The following is a 19,767-nucleotide window of genomic DNA, read 5'->3' on the forward strand; positions in this document are numbered from 1 at the left end:
TCCGAAACAATCCTGATCCTCCTGTCTGTGGTGGAAGTATTCCTCCTCAGGGAGGGTACCGGAGGTGTCTCAAAGTTTTCCCAGGTGGTATTTGAAACCAATGGTGCAAACTCGGTCTAGCTTCCCAGTCTGGTGTGATCCTGTGTATGTTTTCTGGATCATGCGGATCTCCCCAGTTCATCACCTCTCATTCCCGTTTTAGGGTTAATTTCGTATCACCCGGTTCCGATGATATTGTCCACTCCTTAGGCTTTTCCACAGGTCCTTTGATTCTGCTGGCGTGGATCCACCCTCGTTCCCTGGTCCGGATCGCAGCCTCGGTCGTCAGCAAAAGGACTTTCTCATTTTGGAGTTAGAGATATTAATCACAACAATTTTGATATGGTACAATTTATAATTCCTTTGAATTGTATTTTGGCACAACATAATCTATCTGTGTGTGCATCATATAGCCGACAGAAATGGCAGCATATTAAATTGATCATAGGTTTTAACAAAATCTTGGAATACAAGCTGCACAATGTTAAAATGCGGTTATAAGTATTACACCTAAATTTTATATTATAACTAAGTTCTAAATGATAACAAAAAAATGGTCCTGTCTTTGTCTGAAAGACAGGTGTCTGCCAGGGAAGGCTGGAGCCACCCTTGGAATGAAGGATTCTAACTCTCTCCCTCTGAATTATTGTAATTTTGAAAATTAGGGAGCTCTCAGGTGAAGATATGGGACTATAATAATAGTTGCTTTCTGGTGTGTATACACAGGTTAACAAACAACACTAACCTTAGCATTAATAATAAACAGAAGCAGAACTCAGGAACACTTCCCTAAGGACACCTTGGGACTTCTGGGATTTCCCTCCTGGGGACAAAGACATTCATTCTCTTCCTAGACCTCAATGCCCAAAGGGGCCCAAGGTCAGGGGGGTCCTGGTGCAGCTGCCTCACAGCTTCTGCTAGGGTTTTCTTACAGAGCCAGAGCTGCTGGGCCTGGGGTCCCCAAAGCTTGAATTAATTGTTGTAACACTTTTTGGCATAAAATGTGTTCCTCTGCCCAGGTCTTTCTTATTAACTATTCTATATCTTGGACTAATTTTTTTTTTTTTTTTTCAAAAGGGTTTTACTTACTACATTAGCAGTAGCCTTGGCAGTGGGAACTGCCTCCACCCAATGAGTTAAATGGTCTGTTATTACTAATATATATTTCTATCGTTGAACTTGAGGAAGTTCTGTAAAATCTGCTTGGATACTTTGAAATGGTCTAAGGGCTAATTCCTTACCTTCCAGTGTAGTTCTCTTCATTATCTTTTTATTTTATCTTTTGACAAGTTATACATCTTTCAGTTACTCTTTTTGCTACCCCATAAATCCCAATGCACCTATAGTTTCTTAAGAAATAATCACACAAAGCTTGGGTACCTCAGTGAGTTTTCTGATGCATGTCTTCTAATATTTTTCTAGTAAGTACTTTATTAAGTAATTGCCTTCTATCAAGAAGTTTCCATTTCTTTGATTCATCTGGTTCACCCCCTATCTCTTTCAATTCTCTTTCCTCTCTTTCACTAAATTCTGGAATTTTCAATTTTCCTTATTTGGTGTTAATATTAACATGACCCTTTTAGCTTCATTCTCTGCTGCACCTTAGCTTCCTGGTCTGCCAAATTATTTCATCTTTTGGAACCACTCCTATTCCTAATTTCACTTGAAATTCTCGTCTTAACAAATTACTCCTTGTTCCTGGGACTAACAAAACATCTCTTATCTAAATTCTGGTATCTCTCTATATCACCGCATCCCTGATGACAGGCAAAACTCTTTTCTTGCTCCCACTACTCCACTGCATCTTTACTTACACCATGCCTTCCTGAAATATCTACCAAATTTTTCTTGCTATTGCACCTTCTACAAGTTCCAACTCTTCCTCCTGTCTGCATCTTCCAAAATATTTTCTACACATCTCATTTTATAACATAGACTAAGCAAATAATCTAGTGAACACTAATACTTCCCTTTCTTCATTCTTCCTCCTTCCACATCCATTCATCAACTGTAGAAGAGACACTTAAAAAGCACTAAACACTGACTTCACATGGCCAAGCTCTCTCTCATCAAGTGAAAAACGCTTGAAAAATGTTAGCACATCAAGCAGCAGTCATTTATTTAAAAAGCACAGCTTCAGACACTGTCTCCTTTCCTCTCAAAAAAAACCACAAGTCTTTCCTAAAACATCCCAGAACATGTGTGCACACTGTCTGAGTTTACAGGCTACCGATTTGAGAGAAACTGAAGGCCAGCGCATGAGAAACACTGAAAAAATCTTTAAAACTTCTATGACTCGAGTCACTCGGTCATAAGGAAAAGGGCAGCTGCGGTGGGCGCTGATAAGTGAGCTGGAGGAGGGGCGGGCAGGGAGCAGCGTGTCCCACGCGCGGCTCGGCGCCGCCGCCTCCACCGGGCAGCCCCTCTGCTATGGCACGGCTGTGCAGGAATGCGGCGGCCGCCCCTCTCCGCCGCTGCCACTGGGGACGAGAGCCTCGCTCGTCCTTCTACTCCCGGCAGGAGAGGCGCTCGGCCCACCGTCCTTCTCTGCCCACTCCCTTTCTTCCTGAGAAGATCTGCATTGACTGCGGTTTCCAAGGGAACGGCTTTCCCAACAGGAAGTGGGAAGCTTTGGAGGACTGATCACTGACTTTTGGTCCTCCAAGGACGGGGCATGAGCGGGGTCTGCCACCGGAATTCCCGAAGGGGAAGTAATTTCCGGTCTCCTCTATGCGGCAGCGTTTCTGCATGGCCCATGCTGGCAGCTCCAGCTGCCTCCGGCAGTCGCCTAGCACCTCCGAAGCTGGAATCACTACTGAGGCAGCTAGGGACCGGACCAACCTGCCACACGCCGACAGCGGAGGAACTGCCGCCGGGAAGGGGGGAAGGGGGGGAGGGGGAGCCCGCTGCCCCGCCGCCGCCGCGAACGGGAGGAGGGGTGAGGGAACCCGCCGCCGCCGCTGGGAGGAAGGGTGAAGGAACCAGCCGCCCCCACCCCCGCTCTGCAAGCGGAGGGGGACTCGCCACTACGGCTGGGGGAGGGGAGGGGAACTGGCCGCCCTGCCGCTGCTGCTGCTGCTGGGGGGGGCTTTTCCAGGGTCGGCTAAGCCACTACGCGGTCACCCCCCACGCGGCTCATGGCGACTGTACTCGCCGCGGCAACGCTCAGCGCTGCTAAAACAAACTAACAAACAAATACTGGGAATGAGGTTGAAAAAGCCATTGCGGGAAAATAGCGAGAGGGACCGGGTGGGGGCCGGGTACCGTCGCTGCAGAGAAGCGTCAGCCGGTCCCGAAGCGGCGGGCGGAGGGAGCGGGGGGGTGCCGGTCCTGACTGAGCCGCCGCTGCGAACAGCGAGGGGGGGACAGGGGGGAAACTGGCTGGGCTGCCGCTGCGAACAGCGGACTCGTGCCTGGGACAGAAACTGGGGCAGAAGCAAGCGACAAGTCAGAACCTGGGGCAAGCACAGGGACTGAGACAGGCACCAACACCGGAGCCGGCAATGCAACTCCCAAGGGACGATCTTAGGGTGGTATCTCTGTCGATGGTCTCTCCCCACTGGACTTCTATCCCTTTTCTTTCAAAATTTTCTCTTTTCTACCCATCCCTGTCTCTGTTTACCTTCCCTTTACCCCCACAAAAACTACTTTTCTCCTTTCTCCCACACTATTTCTTAATACAATTTACCTTCTCTGAGGAACTATAATAAAGCTTAAAATAAAATAAAAATCTACACTTTCTATACTTTCATTCGTCCACATTCACTCCACTCTATTTTTCACTTAATCTCACACACAACAAAACAATCACAACTACAAGGTACTTTTTACTTTCCACACACTTTTACACTCTTTAAGAGTACCTGGCCAGAAAATGCCCTTTATAAACCCTCAATCTGGCAGTGTTGGGGGGTTCTCCCTTCCCAACCCCAGGTGCTCTTGGGTTTATTTCATAGATTCTGCAGAATTTAACATAACCCTGGATGTCTCGGAATTGCTTCCTCCAATCCAGCTGGTTATCAACCCTGGGTGCTCTTGGAATAATTTCCTCAATCCCAGCAAAAAGTTTTTCCTGGCCAGACAATGCCCTTCACAAACCCTCAATCTGGCAGTGTTGGGGGTTCTCCCTTCCCAACCCCAGGTGCTCTTGGGTTTATTTCATAGATTCTGCAGAATTTAACCCTGGATGTCTCAGAATTGCTTCCTCCAATCCAGCTGGTTATCAACCCTGGGTGCTCTTGGAATAATTCTTTAATCCCAGCAAAAGTTTTTTTAGGGTCCCCTTTTTCACACACTTTACCTTTTCCCTGGGGGGTTTCTCTCACTCCTTTTTACCATTCACTTTCGTCCCCGTACTGGCCGCCTCCCTCGCGGGACAACGGAACCGCAGCGTAGGGGACTCCGCTCTCGCTTGGAAGGTCCGGGTGTTACCCCAGCCCGCCTCTCAGACACACACTTTCAGCCCCCGTTCCGCGCCAAACGCTGCCACCCCCAATCCCAGCAATTCTGACCACTCCGTTGTCCTTGGGTCTTTATTCTTCGTGTACACTTTGATGTTAGGAGCTGGTTACCGCGGTTTTTAGGGAATTCTTTCCCTTCTCTTTGCCTTATTGCCTCCTTTTGTCCTTGGATCTTACCCCTTTCTGGGTACTCTGCGAGGAACAGAGCCGAGGCCGCCTAATGCAGGCGGGACGCGTCTCCCCGCTCCCAATCCTCTCACAGTACTCACAGTGGGGGTATTTTAAACCATCCCTCTGCTACCAAATTGTGATAAATGCCAATAACTCGCTTCTTGAAATTTATGAAAATTTAATAAAGAATAAAAATTGGTTACACAAAATATAATACAATAATAAAAGTTTAAAAAGTTTTCAGAGACAGGACAAATAATGAGGCAAATAAGAGCAAAGTAGGTAGCCCGGGTCTACCGTCCCCCCTCCCTCCCAGACAAAGGCTGAGAAGGAGAAGGGCCCCGTTAGAGAGAAGCCTCTCTATTTTTGAGGACTAACTTTAATGAATATGCATACTTTATCTAAGAAAAGCCCGTTTGCCACGAGCCTTTTGCAAAACCGCTGGCGTCCTGGAGTCTGGCTTAACTAGGTAGCTTTGTGGATTCAAGGAGATATGCATGGTTTGGATTGGCCAGGGTGGTTTCAAGGAGATATGCATCTTTCCCTCTGAAACATCCAAGAGGGGTTTTAGTCAGGCTTGTTGTAATTGTTCTCTCTGTGTAGAAACCTCTGGGTTATCTTCTCTTGGCTCTTGAGCTAAGGACAATACCTTACACACAATTCTTACTTAGATTCAATGTTAAAAACTACATTTACTATATTATTTAAAATGTTAATATTGCATAACTTTTTTTTACCTAGCATATTACATATAGTAAATATCTGCGTAGAGCCACACACACAATATGCCTTTTTCACAAGGATTTTACTGCACCACTTTAGACAGGCAGCCTTTTTTCGGGGGGAAATAGCCCCCAAAGTGTTCTACAAGACAGCATTCCACATCATGTCATGTTTATCTGAAATTATGTCATCAATTTAGCAGCACGGCATATCTGAAAGAACAGATATTTAATAAGGATGCAATGTTTCTAAATTCAGTATCAGTTAACATACCATCCATTGCTTGAAGTTTCTAATGCTCTTTTGTTTCAAGCCCATAGCACTTGCTTGACTCAAACTGCACCAGACAGCAGCTTATTAATATTATTTATCCATTAATGCAACTATGAACATCACACAATTCACAAGTCTTTAGAGCTCAGTATCTAAAACGAGATAAGTGGGATCAAAGCATGCTTTTTCATACCATAAAAGCAATTTGTTCCCCAGAATTATTTCCCACATTACTTGAAAGATTGTCATAAATGGAAGGCAAGGGAAAAAAAGCCAGTGTTCAGACAGTGACATTGTAAAACTATATTCCTGTTTCAGGGATGTGAAATAATTCATAAGATAATACAATATACACTATTTTCCATATGTAATAGTTTATTCATGGCACAGGACAGATCCAGTTGTAACTAATCAGTGGAAAACTGTAATGCAGTAGCTGCAGAGATAATTCCATCAGCAGCTCTAGTTAAAAAAAAATAATCAAAAAACGCCAAACAAAAAAAAATACACACCAAAAAACAGGAAAGGGCTTTCTGAAAACTACAACAGTAATTTCAATTTATAATTGCCTTCTATGATGATCACAAATGTCTTTACAACAGAATAAAGGCCAGCAATTAGGACTTCGCAATGCTTAAAACCTATAAGGAGTACTTTTTTCTCTTTAAAAAAATCACAAAATTTGCAAATAAAATCCCTGAGTAGGAAATCTGCCAGATAAAACTCAAAGCAGAAGCACCCTGACTTGAAGTGCTCACTCTCAGCTAGAAGCAACATCTGTTGTTAGAGCTGGTCTATATACAAATCACAACTGGGTTCATCAAACCTACAAACTTTAAAGCCGAGCCAAACGCTGTGTGGGCATTTCAGGGGGCAATCCTCTTCAGACAAAAAACCCTGTATCAGAATTCCTGCTACGATGTTCCTGAGTTATGTGGGGTGAAAACACACAGTACATGGTCAGCAGAGATGTGGAAGAGAAACTGCAATCGGGGAGAGAAACAGAATCAAGAGAAAGGAAGCAAAGCAGCTGGCTTGAAAGCCATTCCAACAAGCACTCAGCCACATCAGGGTGGCTACTCCTGATAGAAATTTCTGCTCCACAACAATTCATGTGGACACAAAAACAGAAAGCATAGGTAGGAGCAGCTATACCCTAGGGTAAAACCAGCTGCTGAATGACTGTAGGCCCTTAGAGGCACCAAGAATGAGACGTCTGAACATCAGGTATTTAGTTCAGTACTAACACCAGAAGTGCTCAGATTTTAGAGGGGAACTGTTTTGACTTACATTTCTACTAGCATAATTGTCAGTGTGCAGTTCAGGCCATGCCTGAGAAGAATAAATCAATATTACTTTCCTTGGATGTTCTGTAAATAAATTACTCCAAAAAATACCCTGATTTTGCTTCATCAGTTTCTGTTTTATGGGAAGTGAGCCACTTAGGCATTGGCAAAAGTATGTGAGTTTGTAGAGTATCTCAAGAGAAAAAGGAAGAGCCTGAATAACAATGGACAAAACACATTAAACAACTTGCCCTGACTTATTGACTTGAAATAAGATAGCCACTATCCATAAAGAATATTGAGGGATTTAGGGGGTGTGGATGTTCAGATTTGGGACTTCAGTTTAGGTTCAGAACGGGAATGTTTTCAAGGGTCCAAATTAGCAAACCATTTCTTCTCATAATAAAAGACTTTGGCATAAGAACCATATAATGGATTGTTCTTAGCATCTCACTGGGTGTCGCAGTTTCACGTTCACCAAGTTTAACCTTTCTTGGTCAACGCACCAAATTTGTGACGGTTTTTGTGCCTTCTCTTTTCTTTCTGTGAGACAGACTTAGGGAGGAAAAAGTAAAAACAGGCTCAACTTAAAGGTTACAAAGATAGTTTTTTTTATTAACACACACTAAAGGAAGAAAAAAAGGAAAAAAATGAAACTTTTCTCCTCACAAACTGTTCACCTTCCTACAGGGAACATAGAGAGACAACCTGTGATTTTCAGTCAGTTCTACTCCTTGAAAAATAGTCTTTAATTACTTCTTTAGGAGAAGGATTCTCTCTTAGAATCATGGATCCCACTCAGAATCAGAACAGTTCTCTTGTGGGTTTTAACTGTCACAGAAACTTCCGCCCAGGGAGAACCTGCTTCCGTGACCCCTTTGACCCTTCCTCCCATTGACAGTTTCCCAGGCTGCTCATGGGTCATGTGAACTCAGGCATATTGGGGTGTCACCTTTTAAAGATTCACAACTCCAGAGGCAAAGGATCCTTCATCACAGGGAACAGAGATGTCTCTTCACTTCTTCACTGGCACAAAGGGCTTCTCATCTCTCTCTGCTCAAGCATCTCATGGGACTACAAGAATCACAGATTCTAATGCAATATTTCTCAGTCTATCACAACACCTTTGTTCAAAAATCTACAAATAAGAAATCATCTCCCTAAATGCATATCTCTCTCATGATCTGAAGAGATAATCTACATACAGAGTTCATTTCCATGGCTCTAATTGAAGTCCAGCCAGCAGGCAACTCCTCTATCCTTCCTCCAGTTAGTCTTTCACTGTCACTCTCTCACTGACTTCATGCTGGGTCTTCTCTACGGTCACTCTGCCCATCTCTCCTCTCTCTCAAGGAACAGTAAAGCTTCGGAAGCTTTATGTTGTCAAGAAAGGCTTAAATCTGCCCAGGCCTGCGGTGCTTATGTGATCTCTGCCTAGCAGTAGCTTCTCCAGCCGCTGCCAGGCTTCCCCCGCCTTTTCCTTTTTGCCGGGGAGTCACTGGAGCAGAGGGAGGAGGGGGCCCTGCCCACCCCTCAGTGGCAAATCGGGGTGGGCTCTGCCCAGCCGGGCTCATGGGTGTTATCAGGGGCTCAGCTCCGCCAGCTCCCTCCAGGCTGGGCTGGCTCTGGGGCTCCAGGGGGATAAGGAACTTCCCCTGCTCCGCCCGACAGGGGCAGCGGCAGGGCCCGGCCGGGGCCGGAGGCAGGGCCGGGCCTGAGCCGACTGCCCCCAAGGGGCCCGGCGGCCTGCGCTGTTCTAACAGAACGGGCTGGCCCATGTTACCTGTTCTGCGGCCAGAAGGGTGAAAGGGGTGACTTGGACTCACTCAGAATTCTATACGGGCATTTCTCAAAGTCGCATCTAGCTTCCCCAATGGTCCAACAATATGTCAATATTTAAAAATGAACTCTGATAGGTGCCTGTCTCAAAACAGTTCTAGGGTCCTGACAGGGAACTGTTTCCACTTTAACTAAAAACCAAACTGTGTCAACTTAGTGGGTCAGGCAATGGTGTAGCAAAACACAGACTGCTAGTTCTAGCGAAACTCTGGAATTTTACTGGAGTAAAATGGAGGAGCAACATACTGCTTATAACAAAATACCCATTCCAGGAATTTGTCTGTGCCTCACTAAGAGATAGTTCCACAAAAAAGTCACCTCAGTAGTGCTCAGTAGCTGTCATGGGGTAAAGCAAATGGAAACAAGAAGTTAGAAAAAAATAAACCTGCTTCTCTCAGGTTTCAAACATCTTGAGAACTCTGCATTTATAGTTTCCACACTTCATTTGGATAGGATGTTAAAATGCAAGAAGACTCAGAGAACGCCAGAAGGACAGTTCATAGGCACAAAACAATGTCACTATGGGTAACATTTAAATAGATGAGCACTGAAAAGACAGTACAGGACCTATCCTATGACAATTGGACATGATGGTCACTATTTCTAATACAAGAAACTATGAGGCAACAAATACTACTAGTAAAAAACAGGTTCAAGTCAAATAAAAGCAGGTGATTCTTCACACAGGCAAGGCTGGTCTGTGAAAGTACTAAGTAAAGGATATGATAGATGCTAGCAGTTTACTGTTTCAAGAAACAGCTGGGCAAATTCATGGTAGAGAACTTTACCAACAGGTGTCAAGTGGAAAAAAAAGCCCAACCAAACAAAAAACCAACAACCCACACCCAATACACTGACTTACAATATTCCAAATCATAAAATTGCTTAGGAAACTATTCTGAGAGAACATCACTATCTAAGAATTGGTCAATTCTTCCCCAGATTTTTCCCCAATTAAAGACCATTGCCAATGCAAGACAACAACCTACAAAGACCTTGATCCATTCTTGCATAGACATCTTTCTTTTTAGCTAACAAAACCCATCTAAATATGAGCATAGTTTTCAATACAATTGCTCATATATTAATTTCATAATGCTTCACTCACTCTATCTCTTCCTTTCCTTCCCTTTCTCTCTTTTCAGATTAAGGAAAATCCAGATGGGGTGCAGATGCTGCAAAATGATACGAAGGTACAATAGAACAAAATAAAAGCATTAAACCATGTGTCTGTGCTCCCCCACACCTGTTGCTTTAATTAGCCACTGTAAAAAGGTTGGAGTTTTCTCAAAGTTTACAGCATCTTTAAGCATAGGCATACAGACTTCCTATGAAAGCTCTTTTAATTTACTGTAATTAAAGTCCACTTCTATACTTCCTATCCCACAAAAGGAATTGTGTTGCACTGAAAACTCTTCATTAGTAAAGTTTTTTCTAATTTAGGTAGCATGAGCTTCCCTCAATTCAGCAGAACAAGGTGCACACACACTGTCAGATCCTCCCTCTCTCCCAAGCAATGGAAATGAACAGTTCCTTGCTTCCATCATAGCTGTTAAATCTAGTTAGTTAGGGGAAGAATTCCCATATTAAAAGCCTCCCTAGAGAGACGGACTAGTAGTTTTATAAAGATCACATTTCAGCTCCACTTGAGGGTTAGTACTTCCCTTGGCCACTGCTGTAGAACAGGTAAGGAACTGGGGACAAAAAGATGCTATGAGAGAAAAAAAGAAAGATAATGAAAAGAATTCTTCTGCCCTGGGAGAAACAAGTCAAGGAAATTATAGAGCAAGAAGAAGGAAATTAATCAAGGCGGGGTGAGGGACAAAAGACTGGAAAGAACACCAGGAAAAAAATTGAAGATATTTTAGCAACTATATGAGGACATATTAATTAGCAATCCATGTTATGACTACTCATTGGCTAATCAGCTCCCCAGAAAAAATAAAAAATAGGGCTGGAAACAAGCAATGACTAGCACGTGATTCTCCAACATCCTCCTTATGCTCCTGGTGAATCTCACTACAGGGGTTAGCTATGATCAGTCCCAGGAAACAGCAGCCGATAGCATATTCAGAGTTTCCATTCCATTTAACTCATTCTCAGGACCCAAGGTAAAGTTCAGTGACACTCCTTCTTCAAGACCTTCAGCTTAAAAGGGAAGCTTAATCTTTTTTACGAATTATATTGATTAACATCATAAGTAACATTTCCTTTATAAATTTTCCTTACTCCAGCTATATCTTTGATCCAGAAGAAGTACAATCATCTGGATGCATTCATGAAGTAAACAGCTATAAATACAATGAACAAGGCAGCAATAAATCCAAATTCAAAGAGAATAGTGAAAATGAAGAACCCAAAAATGAACTCCAGAAGGATGAGGTAAACAAAACAGAAAATAAAAATCCAGTAAACAGTACAACAGAAACTCTCTGGAATCACAGAGGCAATGATTCTCAAGAGGATGGCCTTGTGAAGTGCAGTGCAAAGCTTCATGTTGAAGTCAATGGTGGCAACTCCTGTGCTCAGGACTCCATGCTCAACCCCAACACGAGCCCAGTGAAAGAAACCAGTGAAAAGGGAACCTCCAGCCAGTCACAGGCTTCTTCAGCCAGCAATACAGACTTTTACACCAAATCAAATAGGTCTGGACAAGAACTTGACCTAGAGACAGGCAGTCAGAGTAAGGCAGCCAGCAATGTGCCTAACAGTATTCCAGACTCCCAGTCTGCAGAAGACAGCATCTTTCTCAAAGGAAACTCAATACTGGAGACAGAAAACAATGCCATAAGACTGCCAGATATTGATTGTCCCCAAAATGGTGATCAAACTGGGAACTATGTTGAAAAAGACAGCTTTTCAGTGAACTCCGCACATTCAGACCAAAACACTAGTGCTTCAGCCATACAAGACCAGGACCTTTGCGCAATCCCACCTTCACCAGTGAAAGAGAGCGGTACTGAACCTTTTAAAACTGACTCTGCAAGTTTGAGTGAGAGCCTTACTGGTGGTATCACTGCTGTTACCAAAGTCACACAGGCACCCACATACACCAACCATAAAGATGCCAATGGAGGAATTGAGGAGGAAGATGCAGAAGTTGCAGCAGCTCTGGCTGCACTGGAAGCTGCAACAGCAGGAGCAGACCTAGAAGACGATGACGAGTACTAGATGGTTTGCTTCTAATACACTGGATAAGATCCAGACATTATTTCTGGATTGATATGAACAGATATACAGCACACATGGAGAGCTGTTATGAACAGCATATACAAAAGGAGTTGGGACTAAACGTCAGTCCCTTGAGCTGTTTCAAACAGGCTTTTAATTTCTACTGCCTGAGGTACAGAAGTGCTCCCTTGACTAATGGTAATACTCTTCTCTAGGAGCCCAAGCAGGAGGGCAAAGCATCATTTCTTCCATATAGAATATTCAGTTGTACACCCACTTTGTCTGGACTCACACAAGTGTTTCCTTTTCTTCCTCATGAGGGTCTGTGCACAATGTGTGTTCCAGGTTCACAAAACTCCCATTATTTAAAACAGGACTATTGAAGCCATGGAGTTAGAAACCACAGATTCTCATCATTAGCAGAAAAAAACTACATAAGTGAGCCAAAGTTCTGCAATCTACTGAAACATAAAACAGGGAAGGCAGCTTGGACTGAACTTTGCTGTGGCTATGGTTCCATTATGGATTAACTCTAAATCTGTGCGTGTGCACCTGACATTAGAATAACATCATTTCTCCCCACACACCTCTCACTTGACTGTGTTTGATACCCCAAGTATTGGTGCTTCAGTTTCTTAAAAGAACAGAAGCCCAGCTAAATCCAAGAGAGTGGGTAACTTTCTGCTGGTTTCATGTGCTGAAGTAGCTCGTGTAAGAATTGCACACACACTATCAGAGAGGCAAGAGAGAGAGAGCAAAACTCAGTCCCTACTGGTTTGGATAGATTAAAACTCTTGTAAAATTACAACCTGAAAAGTCTGAACTCCACTGAATTTTCCAGGTACGTGTCACCTGTCTTAACAATACAGTTTTCAAATATGTTGTGTCTCAAACATCCCCAGCAAGATGTGCTTTGTTTATACAAAAACAGCAAGAGTCAACTAGACCTCTCCTTAGCTCTGCTCTAGTCCCTAAATTTACATCAGGAAAGGGACTGAAATTCCAAACTGGATTAAATGTAAGATTTGAAAATAGTTGCATTCTTGGAGAGGCTGCATTTTTAATGGGAGAAAAAAAAAGGAGGTAGAGACCAATTTGGTGCTGCCAAATTCAATGAAAGTATGGTTGAAATAGAAAGTGCTTGACATTCTATACTGAAATTTTGTGGTTTCCAAGTTTTTGTTATAAACTCCTAATAAATTTTTTAACCATATAAAAAATAATCTGGTGACTTTTGTACTTTATGCAATTTCTGAATATGAAAGTTACATTAAAGAAGTTCAATAAGATATAGCTCTCATCAGATGTATGCAAACACCAACAATGTATATGATGATTTCGATTTCTCAAAACATTAATGATACTCCTGGAGCAATTAAAACAACCTAAAGTCTCAGCTTCTAGAGAACTATATTCAGCTACAGGCAAGAGTCACAACATTGTATGTGTAAAATAAAAAAGCTTTATATGGTTTTAAAGAATTGTAGTACTGTTGATTTCTCTACCCCTTTTCTATTTTAATAGGTCCTTCTAAGCCTTCTCATAAGTGCATACAAGGTTTACACAGACATTTGTCTTTTGAAGATTACTAGAATACTGGAAGTCGGTGAAGGTGTCTGCACATTGCCAGTAATGAGCTATGCTGAGAGTGTCACCAGTCCTGACTGTCCCTGTCCGCCTCCCCAGGGCTCCCCCAGCCCTGCCTGGGACCCCATTCACCCCCAGTGGGGCAAACCTGCCAGCCCAGCCAGGGGCCCTGCCAGAGATGCCTGTGCTGGGGCTGTGCTGGTGCTGTTGGCTGGGGCAGCAGGACAGACTCCAGCTGTGGGATCCAGCCTTGCTATCCCCAGGGAGGCCCTACTGCTCCCCACATCCCAGCCCCAGGGAGCCAGCAGCCTCTTGCTGTGCCATGACATGAACCATGAAAAACAATTCAAGTAAAAAATCTCAAAGGAAGAAATGCAACAAACACCCCAGAAAACTGACCTGATTTTGTCAGTATCTACTCAATTCGATTTTTCTAACCTGAGCTCCAGCTCAAACTTCAAGTGCAAATCACAGCAAGTTTCTCACCTTGCTCCCCAAGCACTAAAACATATTAGAGGAGAGCCATTGGTCAGACACAGCCCAGACGACTCCAACCAAGCAAGTCTTCCATGGGCAACTGCCTGCAACCACGCGCCACCAGGCCAAAACCCTCTGCACGAGAGCAGCTGAGCCACAGGCAGCGCATGTCTTGCAGCCCAAGTTCTCATTGTCATAAATGTCAGAGGCAAAACCCAGGCTAAAGCAAGTCTGTTCACTGCATTGGAAATAACTGGTCAGTGTTCTCTCACAGAAAAAAAAGTCAGGCACCTGCATATCTCAAACCTACATCACATGGAAAGCTTCCATAAAATAAACCTATGAGGTAACGTCAACATTCAGACTTCTTTTATCCTCTACATAAAAAAGTCAAGTACAGTTTTGAAATTTTTTTTTAAATAAAAACAAAAAACATTTGTATGCAGTTTATATTTACATATGTGTTTATATACCTTCAACTCTACCGTGACACCACTGAGTGTCAGGAATTCTTAGCCATTTTTCAGACTACAGTACAATTTTCACAATAAATGTGAAAGAATCACTTATTTAAGAAATAATTTTTAAATGTCACACAATTTTCTCCATAAAAATTGGATTTAAAATAATTATATGAGAACCAAATCTTACTCAGTCCATCAGACGTTGATTCAAATAAACACAAACATTGCCAGAAGAATCCATTTTGCTCAGGCAATTATGAAAGTAAAATTCAGTAACTTGAGAAAACAGAAAATCACAGAGAAAAAAAAGCTAATAGAAGCAAGAGTAAACTGTATTTAAAGAGTTCTCTCAAAAACGACACATTTTTTAAAGACACCCAGACACTGTAACTTCACCTCCAATCAACTATGTTTCCTATATTCAGAGGGATCACTTATGAAGTATTAAATTAAATCTTCCAGTTTTATTTTGATACAAAAAAAATTAATATGGGAGCTGGTTTATCACCGTGGAGGCCCAACCAGGAACACAGACTGGGGACACAGATCTGGGTGCATCAGAGCAGCAGGGCAGAAGCCCTGCCCTTAGTTTATTTTTCCATTTTATATCTGTGTCAAGGTGACCATGGATTGGAGAAGGGTATTGCCACCTCTCCTGTCACATTGGTCCAGGAGGCTGTCATTCAGCCTCCCCTTCTCTTGGAGAAAGTATTCATAACATTGCCAATATTTACAAAACATGGTCCTGTGTTTACAATTCACCAGCGTGAGAAACTGCACGTTTCTCCTTTAATATGAACGCTTAGCAAACCAGGAAAATTCATGGCAACATCTCACCCTTTTAAGTATATTAAAAAGAAAACAAAAAAAGAAAAATGAACAATTCTATGACAGAAAAAAAGAAAGAAAAAAAAAACCTGTATAAAGTTCACCGACCTTCATTTAGGTGACGGTGTGAGGGCTACATGTTGGTCTGATTCTGCCTTTGCTACCCAGGGTTTCACCCTGAACCCCTTGCAATAACCTGCTCAAAATATCTCGAGCATAGTCTAACATAATTCAACCAACACCCTCATATTTTTAAATTTTTATAAGATACAAGGGAATATACGGTGCAAAAGGCAGGAGCATTCCAAGAAAAATTTTTCTACTCAATTGAAAATTCTGAACCTCAAAATTCTGTCCCAAAACCACAACCCCCAAACAACGTGCCCTTTCCCCACAGAGGTCACAATGGCTACCATACATAAAACTGAGCCATAGCAAACAATTCCTCTGAGTCCATGATTAACAGTCCGCTGGCTCTCAGCATCACACTGCTTCAGTCAGTCCTTGTCCAGCAGCTCCACAGGATCCAAAGTCTCTATGGAGGCCATATAGGAAGAGAGAGGATGCCAGTCCGTGTCCATGTTAATCGGATCTCGAAGAGGCTTCTGTGATGGGTGGCACTAGGGTGGCACAGGATGCACAAGGTTTCAGGATCAAACAGGATCAGTCCAATGCACCTGAGGCAGCTCAGCAGACTTTCAGCGGCCACCTCCATGGCAAAGATCCCAGAACCTGAGGATAGAGAACTTAGAAAACACAAATTGAGCAATTGACTTTTTCTCAAAGAATGCATGCAACATAGGATGTGGACGTAGAAACCCACTGCAAGGTCCAAGGAAAACTGACCATAGCTATGTGGCAACATCAACACTTCCTACACTTGAGATGCTGGCTGTACACCAGCCAGAGAATTTTGCTCTTGTTCTAGAGCTTGGGAAACTGTTTCGTCCCCCTGACGTCTTCGTCTTTTTCTTCGCCTCCGAATTTTCGGGCTTGGCGTGGGCTCAGCATGACCCACTGCCTCGCATGTTTCTGCAGTATGGTCTGGACCCACACCTTGTGCGCAGAAAAACAAGGGAGTCACTTTCTGTGCCTCCTTTTCCTGTTCTCCACTAGGCTGAATATCTGCCTGTGTCTCATGTCCATCATTCTGCCTCTTTTCTGCCGGCTGTGAAGCAGCCGTTGGGGTCATCACCATAGAATCACAGGTGTTTAGAACTGCACAGGTCTGGACCATCTCCAGGATATTAGAAGTCTCCGGAATGGTTTCCAGGAGCCTCTGGCAAGCAGAATTAGCATGGCTTCTTGCTAATTGCTCCAAAATTATCATTGTCAAAGTTATATCCTCGACTCTCGTCTTTAAAAAATGCATCAGACGCGATATAAATTCATTAAAAGCTTCCTCTGGCTTCTGTGCTATGTCTAAGAAGTCTTCCTTTGGGGAGAAGGATAACTTGGTTTTTATCAGTGCAGATATCCCTATGTATCTGCACGAATCTAAAACCCTGAAAGAAAGGCCAGCTTGCACATCAGGGCAAGCATATTGACTCCTCCCCATAAGTAGGTCAACTCCGACCCCAAACAAGGGATCATCTCGAGGCAGGTGGCTATTTTTGACAGCCATCTGTCCAGCTAGGAATTTCCAATTTCTTTCAAAGGTAAAAACCTGTTGAGGTTCAAGCATCATTGTTGCAAGACCTCTTATTACATAAGGAAAGATCAGATTCTCAAATTCTGCACTGATCCATTGAATTGCCTCAGTGAAGCTTGTATTATCTTCTGCCACGTCCCTTGATAAGGGAAGCGGGACTGCCCATGATGGGTCATCATGGCTATGATGCTGTGGACCCACGTCCACAGGTCCCTGAACTGGCTCGGGCAAAGCTGCATCTTCAGGCAGCAGCTCCGTTATCTCAGCAGCCTGGTTTGGCTGGGACACAGGACTAAAATTCTCATCCGATTTCATGACAGGAAAAGCGTGCATATCAGACAACGCTTTTTCCCCGTTATCATCTCCCACAGCCGACCCGGCCCCGTAGGGGGGGCGGGCGGGGGACAGTGACTCGCTCAGACTCCTCTCTGAGCGGGGGGGCGATTGTCGCGCTGGGCAGGGAGGCGTGGCCGATCGGCCACAGCTTTCAGCTCCTGTTCCATCAGCCGATGGGTCAGTGGCCGGGGCCAGAGCCGGCAGCAGCTCTGCGGCTCCAGCGCTCGGCCCTGTCCCCTCTGAGCGGAGGGGGCATGCGGCGCGGCCGCGCGGCGGCGCGGGGGGGCTGTCCATCGCGGGTGGCCCCGCAGCAGCGGGCAGCGTTGCGCCCAGCCCTCCCCCCGCGGCGCCGGACCGGCACCGGACGCGTGGGGCGGGGCGCGGCGCGGTGGGCGGCGGCGGCGGCTCCGCTGCGGGCACCGCACAGACCGCCGGCGGCGGCGACCCCGCGCACAGCATTTGGCGCGGCGGGGGGACGGGGCAAGGAGGGGCCGTCCCCGCCGGGCTCGCCTGCCGAATCCTGCGCGGAGCAGGTCGCGGCGGGGCGGGGCGGGCCGGGGAGGCGGCGGCAGGGGGCGGCGCCGGCAGCGCCGGGGGCGGCGTGCACGGCGGCCCCCCCGGCTCCCCGCAGGGGGCCCGAGGCGGCGCGGCTCCGCGCGGCAGCTGCAGGGCGGACCCCGCAGCGGTGGCGGGCAGCGGGGGGGTCGCCGCGGCACGGCGGCCCGGGGCGGCGCGGGCGATCCCCCGCGCTCGGCGTGGGACCCGAGGCCGAGCGCTCCGCCCCCTCGGCACCCCAGCTCCCCGCCCGGCAAACCGCGCGGGGAGCGGACCGAAAAAAGCTTCCCCGCCCTTCCAAAAACCCCGCTGGGCGCGCCCAACCCCCGACATGGGGGTGGGGGTCTCCTGCATCGGCTCTAACCCTGCATCAGAGCAATCCTCGTCAGAAGCGACGGAGCTCACAGGGGAGCCAGTCCTGCTTCCTGTCGAAAGCCCAGAATCAACTTCAAAGTCCTCCCCAGCCTCTTTTAAAAGTGGGAAGACTGTTGTCCATGCCCGTAAAAGAGTGCCTGCCTTAGAGTTTCCGTCAAGGACGGCAGAGAAAAGGCTTTTTCCCAGGGTTCTCCATGGGCCAATATAAAGTGCCTTTTCAGCAGTATAAAAAATTCCAAGTTTCTTTCCCCAGCTAAGCAGTTCTCTCACGTGTTTCCTGGTTAAGTCAGCGTCACAGGACAACAAAAAGGAATGGAGCAGTTCCATCATCAATCGTTCCTCTGAGAACATCGTGGGTTTCTTCTTTTTGCAGCTGTAGAAGGCAGAATTTTTTTTTTTTTTTTTTCTTCTTTTTTCTTTCCTCACTAGCTTGCAACTTGACCACGTATAGGCGCCAGTTATCACCGTGGAGGCCCAACCAGGAACACAGACTGGGGACACAGATCTGGGTGCATCAGAGCAGCAGGGCAGAAGCCCTGCCCTTAGTTTATTTTTCCATTTTATATCTGTGTCAAGGTGACCATGGATTGGAGAAGGGTATTGCCACCTCTCCTGTCACATTGGTCCAGGAGGCTGTCATTCAGCCTCCCCTTCTCTTGGAGAAAGTATTCATAACATTGCCAATATTTACAAAACATGGTCCTGTGTTTACAATTCACCAGCGTGAGAAACTGCACGTTTCTCCTTTAATATGAACGCTTAGCAAACCAGGAAAATTCATGGCAACACTGGTTGGCCAGTATCTATTATTAGTAATATTTCTGTACTTGATGTAATCCTTTACAGGTAAGTATGAAGACATATGCAGCAATAAAGAATAGGCAATAGGATGGAAAATTATTCTAAGAGTTGGTATTTCTGTGAAAGCTTTTGCATCTTGGAAGCTCATGATTTATTTGTTATTCTTCAAAGTCAGTAACAGTTTAAAGGGAGTTTATAATCTTTCATGTATAAGCAAAGCGACATTGAAGAAGACTAAGTTTAGCACCTTCGCATTTAGCAGTAGATCAACCCTGGATTATTCAAAAAATTAAGATCACTGCAGGGATTTCACATATGACAACAGGAGTGGAAAACAGCCCAGTCCACCCTCAAGGAAGTTAATTATTTCCTAGAGAAAAACACAGCAAGTGTAGAACCCAAAACGTGACACTGCAGAATTCAGCTCACCAAACAAAGTTCTAACAAGTAAGCAGGAACCTGGAAATAGATAAATTCCACAAAGATGGAGGTTTTTCCTTCCCTTTCAAAGAACAAAGATAATTGTTTGGGCCAGTGTTGCTATGGAGACTTCCCATTAAAAACTGAAATTCAGAAATAGAAAATCCCATTTTTTAAAAGATATTCCAGATTTGATTGTTTAAGTAAAATATCATTTTAATCATTTGAAGGGTGAAACAAGAAACACCAGCTTGGAAATAAAATTTTTAAAATTCATCTTGATCTCACGCTGTATTCGTAGTTTCAATTTC

General features: G+C 44.8%; 1 protein-coding gene across 3 annotated transcripts in view; it reads left to right on the forward strand.

The window, feature by feature from the left end:
* Nucleotides 1-12,283, forward strand: part of C7H4orf19 (chromosome 7 C4orf19 homolog) — a 49,056-nt gene extending 36,773 nt beyond the window's left edge. For all 3 annotated transcript variants that reach the window (XM_063401753.1, XM_063401752.1, XM_063401751.1), the window contains 2 exons: nucleotides 9,937-9,984; nucleotides 11,026-12,283. In XM_063401753.1, the coding sequence (XP_063257823.1) occupies nucleotides 9,953-9,984; nucleotides 11,026-11,962 (969 nt within the window). In that variant the 5' untranslated portion in view covers nucleotides 9,937-9,952 and the 3' untranslated portion in view covers nucleotides 11,963-12,283. The remainder of the gene's footprint in view (nucleotides 1-9,936; nucleotides 9,985-11,025) is intronic.
* The last annotated feature ends 7,484 nt before the right edge of the window (nucleotides 12,284-19,767 follow it).

This window comes from Prinia subflava, chromosome 7, assembly GCF_021018805.1.
Source record: "Prinia subflava isolate CZ2003 ecotype Zambia chromosome 7, Cam_Psub_1.2, whole genome shotgun sequence".
NCBI lineage: Eukaryota > Metazoa > Chordata > Aves > Passeriformes > Cisticolidae > Prinia > Prinia subflava.